The 22,478-nt window shown below is 45.1% G+C and overlaps 2 protein-coding genes across 2 annotated transcripts in view; one reads left to right on the top strand and one right to left on the bottom strand.

Moving 5' to 3' along the window:
• Positions 1 to 6,490: 6,490 nt before the first annotated feature.
• LOC101739898 (uncharacterized) overlaps positions 6,491 to 22,478 on the bottom strand; it is a 127,085-nt gene continuing 111,097 nt past the window's right edge. Inside the window, exon 23 of the transcript XR_009976930.1 lies at positions 6,491 to 6,562. The gene's annotated coding sequence lies outside the window, so the exon portion shown is untranslated. The remainder of the gene's footprint in view (positions 6,563 to 22,478) is intronic.
• On the top strand, positions 18,306 to 19,537 carry serpin-7 (serine protease inhibitor 7). The gene is given in 1 exon segment (NM_001146229.2): positions 18,306 to 19,537. A coding segment is annotated over 1 exon segment (1,200 nt). The 5' UTR covers positions 18,306 to 18,316; the 3' UTR covers positions 19,517 to 19,537.

The following is a 22,478-nucleotide window of genomic DNA, read 5'->3' as shown; positions in this document are numbered from 1 at the left end:
CGAGAAGTAGGCGCTGTCGTCGGCAAACAGCGCCAACTTCACGTCGGCTTCCCACGCTTGGAGGTTGCCCTCAAGCGTGGGAATGTCGTTGGTGTAGAGAGCGTAGAGGACTGGTGCCAGGACGCTTCCCTGGGGAACTCCGGCCGTGACTGGGCGCACCGACGACTTTGCGCCCTCGACCGCGACAAGGAAGGATCTTCCCTCCAGGTACGACCCCAGCAGTCGCACATAGGCGTGCTGGAGGTCCGTGTTCTGCAACAGCTTGTAGATCAGTCCCGCATGCCAGACACGGTCGAAGGCCTTCTCGATATCGAGAAAGACTGCGGCCGTGTACTGGCGCGCGTTGGACCGATCCGCCAAGTGGTGCATAACGCGGACCAATTGCAGCGTTGTCGAGTGACCGCTGCGAAACCCGAATTGCTCGGGTCTGAGAAGGATGTGCGGCGACACCCTTCTCAGCAGCAGCCGCTCGAACAACTTGCCCATATGCGACAGCAGAGTGATCGGACGATAACTGGAGGGATTTCTCCTATCCTTGCCGGATTTGGGCAGGGCTATAACCTTGCCCAATTTCCAAGTTCCCGGGAAGTGTCCTGTGGACAGAATGGAATTGAACAGTCGTGTCATGAATGACACGACCGTTTCGGGGAAGTGGAAAAATGCGAGGGAGGGAATACCGTCCTCGCCCGGCGCCTTGCGCCTCTTCATCCGCTTGATGGAGAGGCGCAATTCACTGGGAGTGATGAAATCACCATCTCCCAACGGTGGCACCGGGGAGGAGAGTAGGCTTGCTATGCTCTCTTCCACCGATTGGTGGAATGCGGCCTCTGAGGGTGCAGAGTTATTTGGAGCGAACTGCCGCTCCAGCATTACGGCCAGGACATCGGCGCGGGCCTGAGCCGAGAAGCATCGGTTGCCCCTCTCGTCCACGAGTGGACAAGTCGGGGCAGGCCGATTTGAGAGCTGGCGGCAAAGTCGGTGGAGGGACACGGACGAGGGGTCCTCACGGGCCTCCTCGATCCGTTCCTCCCACGCATAGCCCCGATAGGAGCTAATCTTCGCCGCCAACTCCGCTTCCAGCTCATTAAGCTCGCGCTTGATCCTGGGACAACGAGTTGTCGCCCAGAGCCTCCTCAGGCCCCTCTTCCGGCGAATAATCGCTTTCAGATGGGCCGGGAGTATACCTCTGGGCCCGCCGCTGGGCACAAGAGTCGTCGCCTGGTCGATCGCTCCCCTGATGGAGTCGACAAGGCGGACTGCCGCGTCGTCGACCCCCTCAGGGGTGTTGGGGTCCTGAATTACGGGAAGGTCGACTAGGAGTCTCTTAAAGAGCTCCCAGTCGACCTTCGGTCGTAGGGGCGAGGTCGCAACCCGGGTAAGCCCCATTCCCAGTGTGACCAGGATAGGGAGATGGGGGGTACCCAGGTCGTACAGTGCCTCAATAGTTAAGGGGCACCGTAGCCCCTTATGAACGCACACATCCAACACGTCGGGCTGGAGTTGCGCGGCGGTCGGAATGTGTGTGGGTTCGTCAGGGCCGACCACAGAGTAGTCGCCCCTATCGGCATCTTCTAACAGCCGCCTGCCCACTGCTGAGTTCAGTCGGGAGCCCCACGCGACGTGCTTCGCGTTGAGGTCCCCGACCAGCAGAGCTGGGCGGCTGTCGCAATTCAGGACCCGTCTTATGTCCCCGGGGTGGAAATCAGGCCCCGGGGGTCTATACGCGGCATAAACCCGCATATCTCCCCCCGAGGTGTGGATCCTCACACCGATCGACCTTGTCGATGTGAAGGCCAGCAAATCCAACTGATCATGCACCACGTCTCGCCTGACGAGCGCCGCAGTGCCCCTGAACGGCGTCCCGGCAGGACTCACCTCGTCACGTCGGTACATGAAGTAGTTTGGAATCCTGAACACATCCCGAGGACGTAGCTTGGTCTCGCCCAGGAGCACAACCTCAGGGTTGTATTCCCGGGCGAGAACCAAGAGCTCGTTCTTGCGGGGTTTTACCCCGCCGGGGTTCCAATAAATGATGCGCAGTTCCTGGCTAGCCATTGAACTGCGCAATCATTCGGTAGAACCCCGACAAGAGAGCCCCGAAAGGGCTGGCTCCCGAGGCGATCTCACGGATCACTCCGGAGACCACCTCGGACAATTTCTCCCAGAGCGCGAGAAGCCATGCAGCAAAGCCGGCAGGTTGTGAGGCCTGCCGACCGCTGCGCTGCTCGCGCTGAGGGCGGGGGGGGAGAGGGGGCTGTGTGTTTAAATTAGGCTCGATTGAGGGAGCCTCAGGTGTTGGGCTGACGCTTGGAAGTGGCTGATCATTGATGATCATCGCCTCAGCAAGGGCGGGTGGGGAATCCGGCACGATGGGCTCGGCAGTACCCCTGTTAACTTCTTCTCTTTCTTTCTTTTTCCTCAATTTCCTTTTTAGTTTCTTTTTCCTATTCTTCTCCTTTTTCTTGTTGCCGATGCTCTGAGTCTGAGGTGGGGGCATGATCGCGGTTGTTCGAGCGATGTTAGCTCGGCCACGAGGAGTAGGGGTAGGTTTATTTGGCCGCCTCGGTGGGTTGGCCTGCGCCATCAACGTGGCCGCTGACGGCCCAGCCTCCACCACCGAGACAGACGGATAGGTACTAGGGGGGGGAGGGGCTGGGGTTTGGGAGGATTTCCCTTTCCCCTTCCCCTTCCCCTTGGGGATGGGTGCAGAGACGACAGGAGCAGGTGCTGGAGCTGGGACATTCCTGGGCCGTGGCACCGGTGGAACAGGAGGGGGGATGGTTACTCCCATCATCCTGGCCCTCTTGCGGTAGACCACACACCGCCGATCGATGGCGGCGTGGTCCTTCCCGCAATTAGCACAGGATAATGGGCCATCCCTTGGCCTCGGGCAGTCCGCCACAATGTGCTCGCCGGCACATCGAACGCAGCGGACCGCACGGTGACAGTTCGTGGACGCGTGCCCGAAGGCCTGGCAGCGGTGACACTGCGCAGGTCCCCGGGTTGGACGCCATCCCTCGACCGTCACCCCCGGCAAGTATAACAGTTCGTTAACTGTATACAGCCGGGCGAGGTCACCCTTGGAGAGGTGGTCCAGAGCCACGAAAAATACGCAGCCCTGTCTCCCCCTCTTGGCCTGGATGCACCGGGCATATCGGGCAGGAAAGCCCAGCTCCTTGAGGGCGTTCGTTACTTCCGCCGCATCGGTGTCCGCAGGGAGACCCCGGACAGCCACCTTCGAGGGTATTTCCTCCGACAGCGCGTAACAAAACCATTTAATGGTTTTGTCTGCAGCGGAGGCCCTCGAAAGATAGTCCTGGATCACCCTGTACTCCTCCGCCGATGACGGCAGGAAGCGGAAACCGGCGCCGTGGGGTCTGGCAGAAGGAGCCCTACCGAGGCGCTCCCTAATGGCCGCCATATGGCGAGACCAGTTCGGGAGAGCTTCCACCATGATAGGTGGATGACGGCGGAGCTCCTCCTGAGCCCGACCCCTCGGCCTCGGGGGTGGGGGAACTTGCGGTTGGGTAGGCTTGGGGCGTGTACCTACTGGGGGTTGTGATGCGGCTATGGTCGCGTAGGACGTAGAGGGGATGGGTTGTTGGGCTTTGGTGGACTCGAGGTCCATATATCTGGTAGAGTCCAGATTGCCCGCCGTGCCGCTTAGGGCGGGGGCACCTCGAGTCGAATCCACCAGGATAGGGGAAATGGTAGGGGAGGGGGATCGGGGAGGGGATCTAAGTAGGCGTGGGGCTACCCCTGTCCTGACGGGGGCCCTCGGTTTGGGAACAGGTTTGACTGCTGGGATGGGACTCCCAGTAGGGGATGAGGATCGTGATGAGTCAGGAGTGGAAGATTGGGAGGAGGAGGGGGAGGAGGACGTGGCCTCGCTGTCCTCTCCCTCCGATTTAGAGGAGGGACCTAGTCGCGGTCGTTTGTCTTGGTCCTCCGATGAGCCCCGGTCGGACTCAGACCTGGCCTTCTTTCTCGGCCGAGGAGTCCCAGGGTAATCGGTCGACAAGGGAAGGGAACCTTCCCCCGGTCCGATCCCCTGGGAGACCCGGGCCGGGACCGAAGGTCCGGCCGAATCGTCCTTACCGGGGTCCATCGGGACCGGTCGGGTTCGTGGGATTGGGCGACGGGCGTATAATTCGTCCATTGCTTGACGTCCCTTCCGGGACGGGCCGGGTGTGCTGACGATGGGGGGAGAAGCCCCACCAGACATGGCTTGGCTATCCTTGGAGCAAAAGTCACGCGGTCATTGAATCGCCCCCACTAAGAATAGGAGTGCCAGAATTATTGGTCGATCGGTCCCGGTACTGACCCTATCGATCCATCCACTTGGTTAAATTAAATTAAATTAAATCAAACTTAGAAGCAATTAAAAAGCGAAAGCAAGAGAACTAATCGATTAATTATAACTATAAAAGTGGTGAGTATTAATACAATTAACTATTATTATTACGAATAATCAAAACACTAATCTAAACTACCGAATTTACAATAAACAACAATAAACAACAGTAAACAACAGTAAAAATACGAACTACGATAACGAGACGTTGGGCGGCTGCGGCCGCGTGCGCCTATCAAATATTAATATTATCTAGATAACTAACTAACTATTAATTGTAATAAAACAAGGTAATAAAGTAGGAAAATAATATAATGGATTAATAGAAAATAGAAAATAATAAAAAAAATAAAGAGAAAATAAAAATTAAAATCGTACCTGTAATAACTAGGTATAACTAAGGGTAATTTGTATAGTTAAAGCGATATTATAATTAAGGAGTCCAGACAACAGACCATCCGGCCACTAGCTCACAGGTTCGGTTCGCCCCAGATTTTAAAATCCAAAAGGACAAGTTTTGGATCAGGAAATCCGGGGTTCAACGGACAAGCGGCTCTAACCGTCAGGTTCAAACCCACTCTAAATTATATTACTGATACCAATAGGAAGGAGACATGATAGGGAACCGCAGCCTGCAACCGTGGTGCTTAAGATAGATGATAATGGATGATAATAAATCGACGGGGACAGCTTATTAGTATTGGTCGGTATGCCAGATTGAATAGAGTTTAATACAAAAATGTTTAAATGGTTTGGAAAAAATATCACGGTTTATGTGGGTAGAAATGAAAATCGTTGAACTGCAAATTGTATATAATTGAGCCACTAGTTCTTATTCGCTAAGAGCGAGACGGCACTACTACTTGAAATTTAACTATGAACATAATGAAAATAATTAGAAAGGGAATAAAAGGAATTGAATTTTACAACCAAAATGAAATGAAATCTAGATGGAATCAATTATACACAACTTACATTAGATACTTAAGCCTAAGACCTACCTGTAAGTAAGGGCGCCGACACCGCCGACCTGCAACAGGATTGGCCTTCGGGTGTTAGAAACAGCCTCTCCTAACCCCGAAGGGTAGGGGAGGACTGGGAACAGACACGGGCGGCCAGACTCGATGGCGCTCACGAAAACCAATTTTATTACCAAATAAAACGGCTTCGCAGCTTTCACAGGCTGATCGACACCTACCCGCTATTAACCAATGTTAAGAATAGAATAGTGTCAATCAACTCACCTGTTCCCGGGTCCCTCGTTTGTGCTGCTCGGAACGTTACCGCGCCGAAACAGCTGACGCCAGATGAAACACACTCGCGTAGGATCACTTCTGCACAGCACACGACACACAAGGATATCCTGGACGCACTGGTGTCCCGGGGTAGCAGTAGGGATATGTGACGGGTGAGTACCTGTCTCGTCGATTACGACGAAGAGTTCGACGAGCAAACTGACCTATAAAGACAGGCCAATGAGTTTCTCGCTGGATCTTCTCGGTGGATTTCGATTCTTTGGTAGATACAGCGAAGCTGGTGGTTTTTTACTGGTGGTAGGACCTCTTGTGAGTCCGCGCGGGTAGATACCACCACCCCGCCTATGTCTGCCGTGAAGCAGTAATGCGTTTCGGTTTGAAGGGTGGGGCAGCCGTTGTAACTATACTGAGATCTTAGAACTTATATCTCAAGGTGGGTGGCGTATTTACGTTGTAGATGTCTATGGGCTCCATTTTTAAAAAAAAACACTGCTCTTGCTCGGGACAGTGTAAGCAGTCTCTGTTAAATAAATTCACCCATCAGCCATAGCGTATCTAGAATAGACCCTTAAACCATCAAGTAGATCAGCAAAAATAGTACCTTTTTATTTCTCTTTGAACAATCATACAATCGTTTTGAAGATTGAAAAGAAGAGGAATATCCTTCTTGCTCCTGTCTATCATGACTGATGTTCGTGGACCTATTAACCTCATCGATTCCGATCCACTGACGTCCTCACAATGTAGAATTTTTGAGTTGCAACGTTGGAGGGGACAGGTGTTATGATATCTGTCTATATTTTAACCTCATGTCACAGATGCCATGCCCACTGAGTTACTCGCCGGATCTTCTCAGTGGGTCGCGTTTCCGATCCGGTGGTAGATTCCGCGAAGCACTGCTCTTGCTAGGGCTCGTGTTAGCAACACTCCGGTTTGAGCCCCGTGAGCTCACCTACACACGTTAGGGCGAGGCTGAAATAGCCTCTCAAGGCTATCAGCATAGGTAGAGAAAAAAAAACAGATTCCACGCACATTGCGATGACTAAGGCTTCTGGGAACCACCAAACACAAGCCAGAGTGTGAACTCATCTGGGCACCTATACAAATAAATAAAATTGGAGTGTCTGTTTGTAAATAATGAAATAGCCACTTTTTAATCAATGCGTAATTTAATCAATCAAATTTAAAAAAAATGTTGCTATATGTAATGTATACCACAGTACATAATAATATAGCAACATCTTTTTTTAATTTTTGTCAGTCTCTCTGTTCGTCTGTCTGTCTCTTTGTTCCGGCTAATCTCTGGAATGGCTGGACCGATTTTGACGGGACTTTCACTGACAGGTGGCTGATGATATAAGGAGTAACTTAGGCTACTTTTTTTAGATTAGCTTCGCCCCGGGGCGTCACCCGCGGTACGACAATAACCGCGGGTAACATCGCGGGACTCGGCTATCAATAATAAAATTTAATGTTTCCGAAGCGCAGAGAGGGCGGGTCGCTATGCTGAATATAGTTTAAAAACTGTATGCTTTAATAGCAAGCCGAAACTAAAGTAATAATTTGTTAAATCTGCTCTGATATTAGGCCAAGGTTAGGCGTTAGTGAGAAGAAGAAAATCTGAAGGTCCGATTTGATGATGCAGTATACGTTTGAGACTTAGGGCTCATGTCTGAAGGTGGGTGGAGGCATTCACGTCGTGATATGTATGGACTTGGCTAAACAGTTGAGAACAGGCGCGCCGTAAGCTTGGCTAGCTTGGCTTGCATTTTTTTTATTGCTTAGATGGGTGGACGAGCTCACAGCCCACCTAGTGTTAAGTGATTTTTGAGCCCATAGACAACTACAACGTAAATGCGCCAACCACGTTGAGATATAAGTTCTAAGGTCTCAAGTATAGTTACAACGGTTGCCCCACCCTTCAAACCGAAACGCATTACTGCTTCAAGGCATAGGCAGGGCGGTGGTACCTACCCGCGCGGACTCACTAGAGGTCCTACCACCAGTAAAAATAAACTTGGCTAAGCAATAAAAATAAAATGCAAATATGAATAGCTCACGTGCTTATCGTCATAACTAATGTTGACATAGCTCATTAAACATCTAGTATGTACACATAGCATCGGTTCACGGACTTCCAGATTCAATAAAATGTTCGTATTTGATTATTCTATTCTGCCAGAATATATGCCGCCAGATCGATTAACCTCGGTGGGTGAATTTGTGTTTTTGAATTTGAATTTGCACTTAGAAAGTACCTTTTGGTAGGCCCTCTTGTGAGTTCGCACGGATAGGTAGGCAGCGGCTTGGCTTTGCCCCTGGCATTGCTGAAGTCCATGGGCGACGGTAACCACTCACCATCAGGTGGGCCGTATGCTCGTCTGCCTACAAGGGCAATAAAAAATAAAGGTACCACCACCCTGTCTATTTCTGCCGTGAAGCAGTAATACGTTTCGGTTTGAAGGGTGCGGCAGCCGTTGTAACTATACTGAGATTTTAGAACTTATATCTCAAGGTGGGTGGCGCATTTACGTCGTAAATGTCTATAGGCTCCAGGAACCAGTTAACATACCAGATGGGGTGAGAGCTCGTCCACTCATCTAAAAAAAAAACAATCAGGGGTGCTAACTCTAGACCAGGGCCCTGAAAATGCGATACTTTAAGATAAATATTTTTTTTGTATGGAAACTATCGACATCTTGCAGCGGACGCCCCTAAGCTTTTATGTTGTTAAAGGTTAAGACATTTCATTATTGTGTAACTAAACGCAGAAAATAAAAAAAATAACAAATCATTCAAGTCTTTATTTGTTATAGACAAATTGATTAAATTTTATCAGTTAGTGGTTTTTTAAAATTTACAAAATCCTTCATTAAAAATTCAATAAAATATAGGTAGGTATGTTACTGCCATCTAAAGGAGCAATGAGAAAGTAATCGAAACGAAGCCATCTAGTGGCCGACGCCCGTAAACATTTTTTTGGGTGCTCGAGTGGCTTATTTATTTATATATTTATTTAGACACACCAACAGCAATACACACAAAACATTGAAGCTTAAAATTAACATGTATAAAATTAAGTACTGGTATGTAAGCCAGTTACAGGCATGTACAGCAATCTCTTATAACACACTATGACAGGTTACGGCAATTTTACAAACAGCGGAAAAATAGGTTAAATTTAAATGTTAACAGTACGACAAAAAAAATAATGAAAAGAACATGAAAACAAGAGTTAAACTACTTAACATTATATTATCTATAATTAGTTTATTATCTATGCTCTCCACCACCGACTCAGCTAATGAACGTATTAATTTTAAAAAAACTCTTAGGGTCCGTTCACACAGACTGGATCGTATACCGACATTGGCCGGAGCGAAGCCGGCAACTATTTCACATAGTAAGCTAGAAGAGATTTGAAAGCGCATGCGCACGCAATCTGAGCCAAAAGGCTATTATTTCAAACGCAGCGAGTTCAAGCATTCTTAATGACAAAACAGTGCACAATGAAAAATAAACTATAATATAATAAATATACTATAATTACTCAAAACTCTGTTTCCAACGTGATAAAAATCCGCTCTCCTATCCGAGCCGGTCTGTGTGAACGGACCCTTAACGTTTGTTTTTTTTTTTCTCCACCGACGATCAAAATACCTGTCAATACGTTACCGTGAAAACTAACCATCGACAGGCCTGTCCACCTACGTTCCCAACGCGATTAGTTTTCGAGAAAAACATTAGTGGACGCACGCTTCCAACCAAAAGCGTCCAAAAACAAGATTTATATAAAAGATATCTACGCACTAGGGCTTTAAAACGCGAGTCTTTTGTCAGACTGTGTCGTGAACTAATCTTTGATTCTACAAGTGCACGTAGATTTGTTCGTAAGTTATTATTTAGCGTCTCATTATTGTGACAAAATAAAATGTTACAGATTACCCCTTCAGTTTAGAACCCAATAATCCTGATCAATATTGCACCACGAGGGCGGAATTAGTTTACGATAGAAATCACAGATCCCGAATATGTTGTTCAAGATATTTAGTAAACTTGACAATCTTGACAAGACATTAAGTATATAAACTTGTATGTAAAACTGATATATATATATAGGCATTTATATTGCTATCAATTTTAGATAGTCACTACCTTTCACCAACATCAGTAATATAGAAGAACAGGTAACCACTGCCTACACTAAGATGAATTTAGGATTTTAAGGATTCGAAAAATCTTTGTTTCTCTCTTCGCATTTGACCCTATGCTCCGACGAGAGCGCACCAATGAAGTTATGGTGAGGATACATTCGACTGCGATAGCAACAACTGGGCGACCATTCGACCATAGTTCGTAATCAGTGAAACTAAGTTCACCAACTTGCGCCATCTGGTGTACGATCAAAGTACTTTATGAATTAGTGCAAAATACTAAAAACGTTACAAATTTTCAAGTAGACAAGAGAGTACTTTTAACAATACATACAAAGTACTATAACGATATTGTACCTATTTTTTCCTACCTGTTTGTTGATAACCTAAGGGACTATTTCAGCTTCTCGCGGGCGGGTAGGTGAGCTCGCGGGCCCAATCAAAGATAATTTGCTAACAGTGTAGCCCTAGCAAGAGCAATGTTTCGCTAAAACTACCACCGTATCGAAATCGTGACCCAATGAGAAAATCCAGCGAGAAACTCAGTGGGCTGTGTCTACGGGAACCTATTTTCATTAATAAACTATTTCATTCTAAACGCATGATAAAAAAGCGCCTGTGCGAAACGAAAGTTCTTAGAAAAGTCGTTGAACTCATCACGGTCATTTTCTTTACTTCTTTATTATTTTTGTATTTTCCTTAATACAGTTTCGGGTTCCGACGTAAGCGTTTCGTTGTTGGCGGACTGCGATGCGGTCCGCATTTTCGTCGTCGGTGTCGTCGCCGAACATACTGTAGAAGAGCAACCCGGTCGGCGGTGTATCGCGTTCCGACCCAGCAGGCTGGTTCTGGCCTAGCGGGGTATCCCGGAACACCAGCGGCATCACCCGGGCGGCCTGGTAGGGCCGCCGTACCGCGGAGACCGACGTCGTTGGTCGTCGACTGTCGCCTCGACGACTCGTCGGTCGGGCGTTCTCGGGGTGGCGCCGCGTGTAGATAGGTAGGTTGTAGTGTTGATTGCGGGAACCCCCCTACTCTGACCGGGTTTTGACCCCGGACGGAGATCGGACGTCGGGTGTAAGAGTGCGGGGAGTTGTTTAGTGGGTGGGTCCTATAATCCTTGGGCCCGCGGTCTGCTCTCAACACCTGCAGATCGTTGAGTCTCACTTACCCCGCGCGCCCCGTAGGTGCGAGGACCTCGTAGGAGGTTCGGCCCCCGGCCCGGAAAAAAAAAAGGTATCTTGGCCCTAGAGTCCAATTGACCCTTAGCGTCACATGCGATTTCAGGAGTAGGAAACTCGCTTGTGACTAATTTATGCGATATGACGGTAGCTGTCATATTCTAGATAGAACAGAAGATATATGACAGAAGCCTGAATCGCGCTAACGATATTTCGAAAGGTTACAGATATACAAGCTCTGAAAAACAATCCGCCCGTCGCGTCGGTCTACAAAGCAATTTCATCCGCTCGGTGGAAGATCTTCCCTTGGTCGTCTCCCTCAATTACCTTTTAATGCATAGCCGTAGCGTCTTCAATGCATTTTTTTTTTAATTTAATGCCTCTGACGTCGTCGCCAACATCTTCCAATCAGCCTTCAACAAGCTAACCAAAATACCCCTTCAATCTATAAAGGTATTATAAAAGTGAAAGTTTGTATGATTATCTACTAAATCACACAAATTTTTTGGCAGCCGTCTGGTGTAGTGGTATGTGACATGGTCACTACACCAGGGTGTCGCGGGATCGAATCCCGCCAAGGGAAGATACTTGTATGATAAATATAAAATACCTTTTCCAGGGTCATGGATGTATATTAAAGATCCTCCTCCTCCTCCTTCAGTCGATCGCTCATTGCTGAGCATCGTGATGCGCCCGCCTGTGACCTTTTTTAGTAATTTGTAGCCACTTTTGTCGGTAAGTGTAATATATATAGCCCCACCCTTGAAACCGAAACGCATTACTGCTTCATGGATGGCAGAAATAGGCGGGGTGGTGGTACTCACAAGAGGTCCTACAACCCGTAAACTACGCAAATTATAATTTTGCGGGTTTGATTTTTATTACACGATGTTATTCCTTCACCTTGGAAGTCAATCGTGAACATTTGTTGAGTACGTATTTCATTACAAAAATTGGTACCCGCCTGCGGGATTCGAACACCGGTGCATTTCTATACACGAATGCACTGGACGTCTTATCCTTTAGGCCACAACGACTACCAAAATGGCCTCAAGCAGGGAGAGATGGCGCGACATCGTGACACGCATCGAGTCTGCCCCTTCCAACACTACATGACGATCACGACCACTCTGTCAAGAGTGACAAGATTGAGAAGAAGAAGAACACAAATAAGCCGGGCGCCTCATCCTTCAGACCACGACGATTTAACGCGTAGAACCGCGGGCCAGATCTAACAAATTTAAAATAAATCTAAAGTAAAACAAAAATATGTTTCACCGTAAATTACGACATTTCAAAGATTCCTAGACTCCTGTTACTAATTAATTTAAATTATGCATTTTTTATTTCAAACAAAATGTTTTTTCAGGTGTAAATATTTTTTGTTTTTCGTGGAATTGTTTACATTATGACTACATATTTATAAGACCTAGATTTTTAACTAATATGAACCTTGGATTATCGAAGAGTTGGATGTGGTTCTGACTTACAAGTTTTCAATTTCAATTGTCTCCTGAAATGCTCCTTTTTTTAATTTTTGAAGTGAAAACTTCTTTAGAATCGTTGTGATTTCAAACCGGATGCAACGGAAAAAACGACAGGTAAGAGACACAAATACAAAAATGTGTAGGATGAAGCCAGCAAAGAATGAGACAGAAATATACATACTATTTAATACAGCGCCATCTGTGAGATTTTTTAATACTAACGAATGTTACGTGTGTATGAAAGCTCTTGTAGTGAATTTTAATTTAGGATTATACGTGAAATTAAAATATCAATTCACAGAGGGCGCTACCTTACAAATATTTACTAATGACAAAATTTTACATATACTTAAGACGTTTAGGATAATTGTATTTTAATTTTGGAAGGTTTCACTTCTACCACGTGTGAATTGCACAAATTTATTTATTTTTTAATTTTTTTTAAACCACAGCCTATAGACTCCCCAATGTCTCTTCCGTCCTAACCTTCACCTTACTATATACAAAGCGCCATTTTAGTCTATAAATATCTATCATTGTACCATTGAATCCATTCAGAAACACTCTGGTGCGACAGGATATTTTGATTACTGAGGAGAAAAGTCTTCAGAGAGCATATTAGAGTTGAATCAACATTTGACAAAAACTTGCATCGGGATAATATAATTAGTGGCACCAGTCTCCTGAGGAGAAAACCCGGTCCAAATAATCAGCAGTTTTTACTGATGATAATTTACTTTTTGAAGCAAGCCTTGAAATATTAGCGGGAGCAATCTGTCTCTGTCTTACCATTGTTATGAACAAGAGGAGCAAGTGAGTAAAAGAAACGCTGGCTAAGACAATTAAAGCCGTATCGCAGAGTTCCTTTGCATCCATAGATCACGCAGTTCGAACTTGGCAAAGAGTTCGACGTGCAACCTAACCCATACGTCAGCCCGCTGAGTTTTCCACCGGATCTTCCCAGCAGATCGCGATTCCGATCCGGTAGTAGATTCATTCGCGAAGCAGATGCTCTTGAGTTGTTAGGTCTTCTTTGGAGGCGCTCGGGCAGCAAATCCCTTCCTGGCTTAGCCTTTGCTCGCCCACCTGTCCTGGTGAAACTAGAAAGGCATCCGGACCACAAGTAATACTTCACTAAAAAAGAAACACGCTGTAAAGTATCAGACAGTTCGAAAGCAATTAATATTATAAATGTTTATATACAAACCACACGTGCTTTGTAAGTGTGAATTAATCCAACGATGAAAAATAGACTTTTGCACGTGTCTAATTTCCAGACTAAACTGTTTTTGAACTAGATCTTGTGGTGAAATTAACTGGCGCGGAGTTTTTGTGGGAACGGCCATTCGCAAAATTTTTAACTAACATGAGAAGCAACAGATTTCAAACAAAACAATTATTTTCAAAATTGACTTCCCTAGAAAAAAAATTCTTTAAGTGACAAATAAAAAACGGTCACCTTTAAAATAATTTCTTATGTTTTTTATTTATTTATTGCTTCGATAGGTGGACGAACTCACGGCCCTCCTGGTGTTAAGTGGTTGTCAGAGCTCATAGACATCTACAACGTAAATTTCACCAACCTTCTTGAGATATGAGTTCTAAGCCTCAGTTTGTTTTTTTTTTTTTTTTTTTATTGCCCTTTTAGGCATTTGAGCATACGGCCCACCTGATGGTGAGTGGTTACCGTCGCCCATGGACTTCAGCAATGCCAGGGGCAGAGCCAAGCCGCTGCCTACCGAGCCAAGCCGCTGCCTACTGATACAACAGTTTTTACAGTACAACGATTGCCCTACCCTTCAAACCGAAACGCATTGCTGTGTCACAGCAGAAGTAAGCAGGGTGGTGGTACCTAGTACCTACCCGTGCGGACTCCAACCGGTAAGGTTAAAACTTCTACTTAATTGAGCGCGGTACCTAGTCTACTTACAAAGTAATTTGATATGCCATGTGCATTGAAACTCATTAGTGTTTCAACGTTTTTTACTATTGTACACATAATTTTATTACAAATCAATTCAGAACACGCACACTTATTACGTGACGTACCGACTGTCGCGACGACCGTGTTAAGCCTTCGTCAAACAGAACGCGTACTTAGCGCCGCGTACTTAAGGTCGCGCTCTTCAAATTGACTAGATGAATCTAACGCTCCTTGACGCAACGCATTCGCCAAATCATAGTGCCTTTCGATAGCAGTGTGAAAATTTAAAAGTATTAAGAAATCGAGTGATTCAGATGTGGCATTGTATAAGCATGGGTATTTTCTAACTATTTATATCATTTTTTTCGGGCATTATCTAGTATTTTAATACACATTCACTGGGACGCTAAAATAAAATTTGTAAAAAATTACAACGCCTGACGTCAAAGCGTCCTAACGCTGCGACAGAGAGCCGCGTACTTATAGCGCTGGGGCTCTGTTTGACGGTATGTTACGATAGTAGTACAACACATCTCGGCGTCATAGCGCGGATTCAGTTTAGCGCTCTGACGCGCGCTAATTACGCGTTCTGTTTGACGAAGCCTTTAAGGTCGCTTAAAAACATTCGCACGTTTGACAAGTTGAACAAATAACGCATCGATAAATACCGCATATAAATTTTCTGCAGTCAACGCATTGCAATGTGCAAAAAACAACCTTGGCAACATTCCTAATTGTTCTAAAAATATTAGTCTTTACAATTTACAACTAAAACCGCAGCCAGACTTGTGTTTACTACATTAAAATTTTGTTTTTGTATCGATATGCGTGTTTTAATCGAATCAAAAAAAAAAGCGCGGGAAGTTCTTAATTCGATAAAAAAAACGGTGTGATAACATTACAAACCTCAGAACTTTTTTCTGGGTGAATTCTGATGAATTCTAACGTTTTTCATTAGAATCTTATCAAGATCTGACCAGAAGTTTTAGAGTCGTGCTTAATAATCCATATTTAATTGACTTTGAATTTGTTGATGAAATTCTCATCATCATGATTATAATCAGAATTTAAAATTATTATTTATCTTTTTTTTGCTTATATTGGTGGACGAGCTCACGGTCCACCTGGTTTTAAAAGTGGTTACTGGAGCCCATAGACATCTACAACGTAATGCGCCACCCACCTTGAGATTCACTGGTGGTAGGACCTCTTGTGAGTCCGCGCAGGTAGATACCACCGCCCTGCCTATTTCTACTGCGAAGTAGTAATGCGTTTCGGTTTGAAGGGTGGGGCAGCCGTTGTAACTACACTTGAGACCTTAGAGCTTATATCTCAAGGTGGGTGGCGCATTTACGTTATAGATGTCTATGGGCTCCACTAACCACTGAACACCAGGTGGGCTGTGAGCTCGTCCACTCATCTAAGCAATAAAAAAAAAAGATATAAGTTTTTCTCTATAAGTCTCAAGTATAATTACAACGGCTGCCCCACCCTTCAAACTGAAACGCATTACTGCTTCGGGGCAGAAATAAGCAGGGTGGTGGTAGCTACCCGCGCGGACTCACAAGAGCTCCTACCATCAGTAATTACGTAAATTATAATTTTGCGGGTTTAATTTTTATTACACGATGTTATTCCTTCACCGTGGAAGTCAATCGGGAACATTTGTTTAGTACGTAATTCAGTAGAAAAATTGGTACTCGCCTGAGATTCGAACACCGGTGCATCGCTCAACACGAATGCAGTGAACGTCTTATCGTTTAGGCCACGACGACTAATCTCATACCAAGTCGCATTTTCTACTATTGGAGGCCATATTATATTGGTATACATATCCAATATAATACATACACCTTAGCAGCATAATCAATAAAAATAATCAATAAAAAGCATAATAAATAAAAATAATAACAGTTATACGTTACGATTGGACTCATAACTTAGCTGAGATCTTGATTTGTCTCGACTTGTTGTCATGGCTACTTAGTCTGGCCATAAATACTGTTACAAAGGAAAACAAAAAAAATTCTATGGCAAATAACATTTATTACTTTTACAGTGTGTTAGTTTAATACATAAATATAAAACAATTTAAAATATAAAAATCTTATTCGAAGTGGTCTCCATTGGCTGCAATACAGTCCTTTAAACGTTGAGGCCAGTTATCAATAGAAGCACGCACTCTTTACATGGGAAAAATGTTCACTGCCAATCGTACGGATTGTTTTAGGGACTCCAAATTATCATGGCGTTTAGAGCAAGCCGTACTCTCTAAAACTGACCATAAATCATAATCCAGCGGATTAATATCGGGACTAGACGACGACCAGTCTTCAGCTCTGATGAAGTCCGAAACGTTCGTTTCCAACCAAGACTGCGTAGACCGAGCTTTATTACCTGGCGCCAAGTCTTGCTGGAAGGACCATTCTTAATTATTGAACATGGTGTTGATATGGGGCTTCACTACCTTCTCAAGAATGGTATCTTGATACACTTGTGCCGATGTTTTGATACCTTTTTCACAAAAGTATGGCTCAGTCACTCCTTTATAGCCAATACCCCACCAAACCATCACTGAAGTCGGATAGTGCCCACGTTGCACTCTGTCGACTAATTGGGAAGCTTCCTTAGAGCTTTGAGCATAAATACGGTCATTTTGTTTGTTAAAATGTTGCTCAATTGTAAAAATTTTGTCATCCGTAAACAAAATTTTTCTATGACTTCCCTTTGCGTACCGCTTCAGTAGTTGTTTCGATTTTACCACCCTATTCTCTTTTAAATTATCAGTTAAGAAATGACCAGTACGTCTCTTATAGGCTGCAAGTCCTAAGTCATCTTTTAAAATACGCTACATGGTTCTAGGTGCTATCTTAATCTCTCGAGATAAAATCTTTTGCTTACGGACAGGATTTCTTTGAATTCTTTCCCTTACTGCTTTGACCACCTTTTTCGTACAAACACTACGTGGACGGTCAGATCTTTTTCTGTCACAAACAGTGGAGGTCTCATTGCACCTATTAATAGCCCGGTACACAAACATTTTACTAATACCAAGCGTATTGGGAGTTTTAAAAATTGCATTTGGTTCCATACCTACTTTGTGTAATGCAATCACAGTACATTCCCGATCCTGCGGACAGAATGGAAAGCAGTCGACGTCGCCCAAAACACGTCATCTCGGATCCTCCCGATAAACTAACGGTGCTTTTAGGTACTTCAAGCACCGGTCACCGTTCTCGTCGAACCCGTCGCTTGCGACGAAGGGCTCGACGAGTAAATTAACTCTCAGACACAGCCCACTGAGTTTCTCGCCGGATCTTCTCAGTGGGTCGCGTTTCCGATCCGGTGGTAGATTCTGCGAAGCACGGCTCTTGCTAGGGTTCGTGTTAGCAACGTCATCAGGTTTGAGCCCCGTGAGCTCACCTACAAACGTTAGGGTTACGCTGAAATAGCCTCTCAAGGCTCTCAGCTTAGGTAGGAAAAACAAAAACAACAACGCAATCACAGCGATTCGGTTTTCTTTATCACCCCACTCCATTTTAATATCGTAAAATATTGTACAATGTATTGGCGCCAAAATGAGAAAACTCAATGAGCAATCATATAAAAATGAGAGATTCCAAATTTAAATGTAATATTTTGTTTATTTTTAATTGTAACAGTATCTATGGCCAGACTAAGTATAGCCACTGGCGACCATTCGCAATAAAAAGATAATCGCTATCCCATCACATTTTAAAACGAAATTCGCCGACACGCTCGAGCACTTCTTGTAGACTTTAAACTACCGCTAGGCAGATACGTACACACACATCCAATGAAAGATAAAATTTCATTCAACGCCTCGGGTTTCTTTAACATAAAACTGTGCCAGTCCGCCCTGCGTTATCAGCAGGCCAAAAGGGTATCTGCGGCGGCTCGTGACGCGAACGTGCCAGTCCGTGCTTACCCGCTTTCAGGATGACTCGTTTCATCAGTCTCATTAGTATTCTACTCCTTACTCCCGGGATCTACGGCCAGTGTAACTTGAAAACCGCCGGCGCGTACTTCAAAAGGTCATTGTACGAATTCTCCAACGACTTAGCGGTCAGGATCAATTATGAAACGGACAGCCACTTCGTCATGTCCGGTCTGTCGGCGTGGACTCTTATATCCGCACTTTCCTTCGGTGCTACAGATGAAACTCTGCAAGAAATCTACCAGGTTGCAAGGCTGCACCCTCATAAATGCTTCAATAACAAAATCTTCAAGCTTCTCCGGGATCAGAAGGAAACTGCCGTCGGGACGCTGGAGAAAAGCTCAGCTTTGTTCGTTGACGAGAGGATGATCGTGCAAGAAAAATTCCAGGTGGACGTGCAGAAAACTGGTGTTTGTGGGGTCAAAGTTCTGTCTTTTGACGATACGATCTCCTCGGCAGCCACTATCAACCAATACGTCAACGAAGTCACGCACTCAACCATAGAGGAGATAGTCATCCCATCCGATCTGGAAGGTGTGATTCTAGTGTTGATCGATGCTCTATACTTCAAGGGGGCTTGGAAAACCCAATTCCCATATGACGACACCGAACCCAGCGCCTTCTACAACCATCAAGGGAACCAAATCGGTGATGTGAACCTCATGTTCGTCACGGGCTCATTCAATCTGAGCAGAATCGATCAGTTGAAGTCAAGCGTTTTAGAATTGCCCTACGGCAACGATGGACGTTTCTCGATGCTGATCTTCCGACCGCACAATGACGTGACCGTGTCGACTGTCATTCAAGAAATGAAATCCATCAGTTTGGCTGCTATATTGGACAGCTTCCACGGGGCTCATAGTGTGGCCGTGCAGATACCCAGGTTCAAGGTCACATCGGACATAAACAACTTGAAGGAGCTGCTGATAGACATGGGACTGATCACCATGTTTGACAGCGACCGCGCTAGTTTCTCCGACTTATCCGATTATCCGGTCTACGTGTCTAATTTCATCCAAAAAGCTAATATAGAGGTGACAGAAGACGGAACCGTCGCCTCCAGCGTTAGCGTAGTCACCTTCGAGGCCAGAATGCTTCCAGACCAATTCGTTGTGAATCGACCGTTCTTGTACATGATTATTGACAGAGCGCTGGAGATTCCGTTGTTCATTGGAGCCTATTCAGAGCCAAGTCTGTTTTAGAATAAAGAATTATTTCGCTCAGATTGTTTTGTTTCTATGCTCTTTAATATGCGCTGTGAAGAAGCTGGTGACTCCAAAAAAAAATAGGAGGTAGAACAGAATAACTAGAGATTATCAATAATATTCTTTACTAGCCATACTCGCCTGCTTCGCTGGGCATTTAAAATTAACATTATAATTATTGTCATTATTATTAGGGAGTCCAACACTCATTACCTCATGACATATCCATTAAGTACATGTATTTTCTACATGGATACCAAGTTTCAAGTCAATCGTATGCATGGTTAGCATAAAAACGTCATAGTGAGCCAACCTTAACATACAGACATATGAGTCGTCTATTATCAAAGGTGGCAATCTGTGCATTTGGACAAAAAAATGTTATTGATATGTCAATACAGATTGATTTGAATATAATCGTCTCCTTCAAAGAATACGGTTCAAAACCTGCATTAAATAAAGGTTAATACTTAACTTGTTATTTATCTAAGATGTCGTTCCGAAGAGTTTTGTGACTGCCAATGGAATACAAAGTCAATAATTCGTTTTTCTGATTTACCAATAATTGTCCAAAAGTCACATTGCCGGCTTTGATAATAGTCGACTCATAAGCTGTCGCGGACTTTTTTTTAGATCTTTTAAAGAAGAATTCTGTTGTACATTATTTTAGCGAAACTTTAACCGTTTCTGCAGCGCACGCAGCGGAAGCTCTCAAAAGGTAAAAATAACCCCGATTTTGAAACATTATTTATTGGTGTTCCGCTTGTATTGGTTTTAGCTTGATGCTATATAGCCTTCCTCGATAAATGGGCTATGTAACACTGAAAGATTTTTTTGAAATCGGACCAGAAGCTCCTGAGATTAGCGCGTTCAAACAAACAAACTTTTCAGCTTTATAATATTAGTATAGATATGTAATATAAGCGAGGATTCAGCCATATGAGTCGAGTTGGCTGAATGTATCCATCTTGTGGTTTCCCTGTCAAAAATATAATAAGACAAAAAAAAAAAACATTTATTCATAGAAGCACAGAAAACGTATGCCCCTCACGTTACGTAGTCAACTCTGTTATTCGAATTACAGTAAAACAATATTAATTGAGGAAGTTAAATTATGATTGTATCACTGCAGAGCGTCAACGGATCAAACCCTGAACTGATGTCATGTGAAATAGTCGACGGCATTACGTCATATACTTGACCTCCAAGACTATAAAGTCGGCTATAAGATATTATAAGAAAATCCAGCTCGTTCGCGAAATATCTGTCTTTGAGTTATTAAGTCTCCTCTGGAAGCGCTCGGACAGCTGTTAGCAAATCCCTTCCCTCCTGGCTAAGCCCGTGCTCGTCCGCCTCATCCTGGTGAAACTGGAAAGGCCTTCGGAACACAAGTACTTAATCCTACTTTCACAAAAAAAAAAAAAGATGTGTGGTGTCGTGGGACACCGGATAGGAACGAAGTTCCTTATTATAAAAATATTAATTTTAAGTTCTGTTCGAGGTATAAAGAAAATAAAACTCGAGGTTTCGCAACAACCCACGGTCATTCGGTAACGTGCGAACTTATTGTGGTACACTTCATTCACGGTTGTTTGCATAAGAGTTAGTGTATTGCGCAAACGAACGCTCTGAGATCGTGGTCAATGAATGATAAAAAAATATGTTATTTTTTGTACGTTATTACAAAGTTAAGACGTACACTATGTTCATTACTAATTTGTACGTTATTACAAAGTTAAGTCGTACACTGTGTACATTACTAATAAAAATCTTAGGTTACGGACGCTTTTTCCTGGTTAGGGTACCCCTCTGCATCGTCCCATAAGGAACTTCGTTATTAAAATATCCAAATACTTACTCGCTGAAGAAAACAACATTTATTTCACGTATGACGCACGAGGACATTGAAAGATTAAAAAAACCACCATAATTTTATATGTGAAGAGCGTTGGGGCTTATCTGACACCCAGACATGAAAACCCATGTCAAAAAAATCGCCAGACCTTCAGATACTATTGTTGGAAACCCAACAAAATGGTATAAAAACTTTTTTTTTTTTTTTTTTTTTTTTATTGTTGTCGTTGTGCAAAACATTCTCGCTCACGACTCGGTCGTGCGCGGACGTGCTTTCCGATCCGTGGCCCGCTTGCGAGCTGCGTCTCTGAACTCACAGTTGTGCTCGACAGTGTAGTGACCGTGAATACATCGTGCTTACAATTCAGTAGTGCGGACGTGCCGATCCGTTGGTCGCTTGCGATCTGCGTATCGAGGTCCATTTTTGTGCGCTAAAGTTTTGTAACCGCGAACCCACCCTTACCAACTGCCTTTTTCAAGGCAACCAATCGCTACGTTCAGCTTCCTGTGGCACTCACAGGCTAGCGATTTCCTAACCCTTCCCAAAAACAACAGTCTTTTTCAAGACTAGACCCCCGCTCGCGATTCTGCCTGCTGTAGCACTATACAGCCCGAGCGGGTTCCTTTCCTTTTCCCCGCCGATTGCCGTTTTCACGGCATAGGCATTCCCCCCCCCTGCTCCTTGCTGTCCTGCAGCACAGGGGGGTTACAAATCCTATCCTATCCGGGGCCTCGCCTTTCGGCGAGTTCAACAAAAGTCCCGGGGCCGCCCCCCCCGGGCAAGAAGACCGAAGCATGGAAGAACTCAGTGAGAGTGTTATTAGTGACAGTGATTTTGTCGGGTTCCTCCGGGAAAGGTACCCGACAATTAGGGCCGAGTATGTTAGGTATAGGGCCTCTCGTGGCAATCCCTCTCCCCCCGCGTCCGTCGCCGCGTTTCTCAACCGTGCCTCGGAGGCACGCCGCGCGCCCCCCGTCGCCGCGTCAAGTTCGAGCGCACGTTCCCACGATGCGGCTCACGTAGCGCCTAACGCTACCCCCACCCCCGCGCCCGCGTCGAATACGTCATCTCGCGCTTCGTCCGTCGCGACCTCGATTGTTTCGA

This window comes from Bombyx mori, chromosome 28, assembly GCF_030269925.1.
Source record: "Bombyx mori chromosome 28, ASM3026992v2".
Lineage (NCBI taxonomy): Eukaryota > Metazoa > Arthropoda > Insecta > Lepidoptera > Bombycidae > Bombyx > Bombyx mori.
This window is presented reverse-complemented; position numbering and strand designations above follow the sequence as displayed.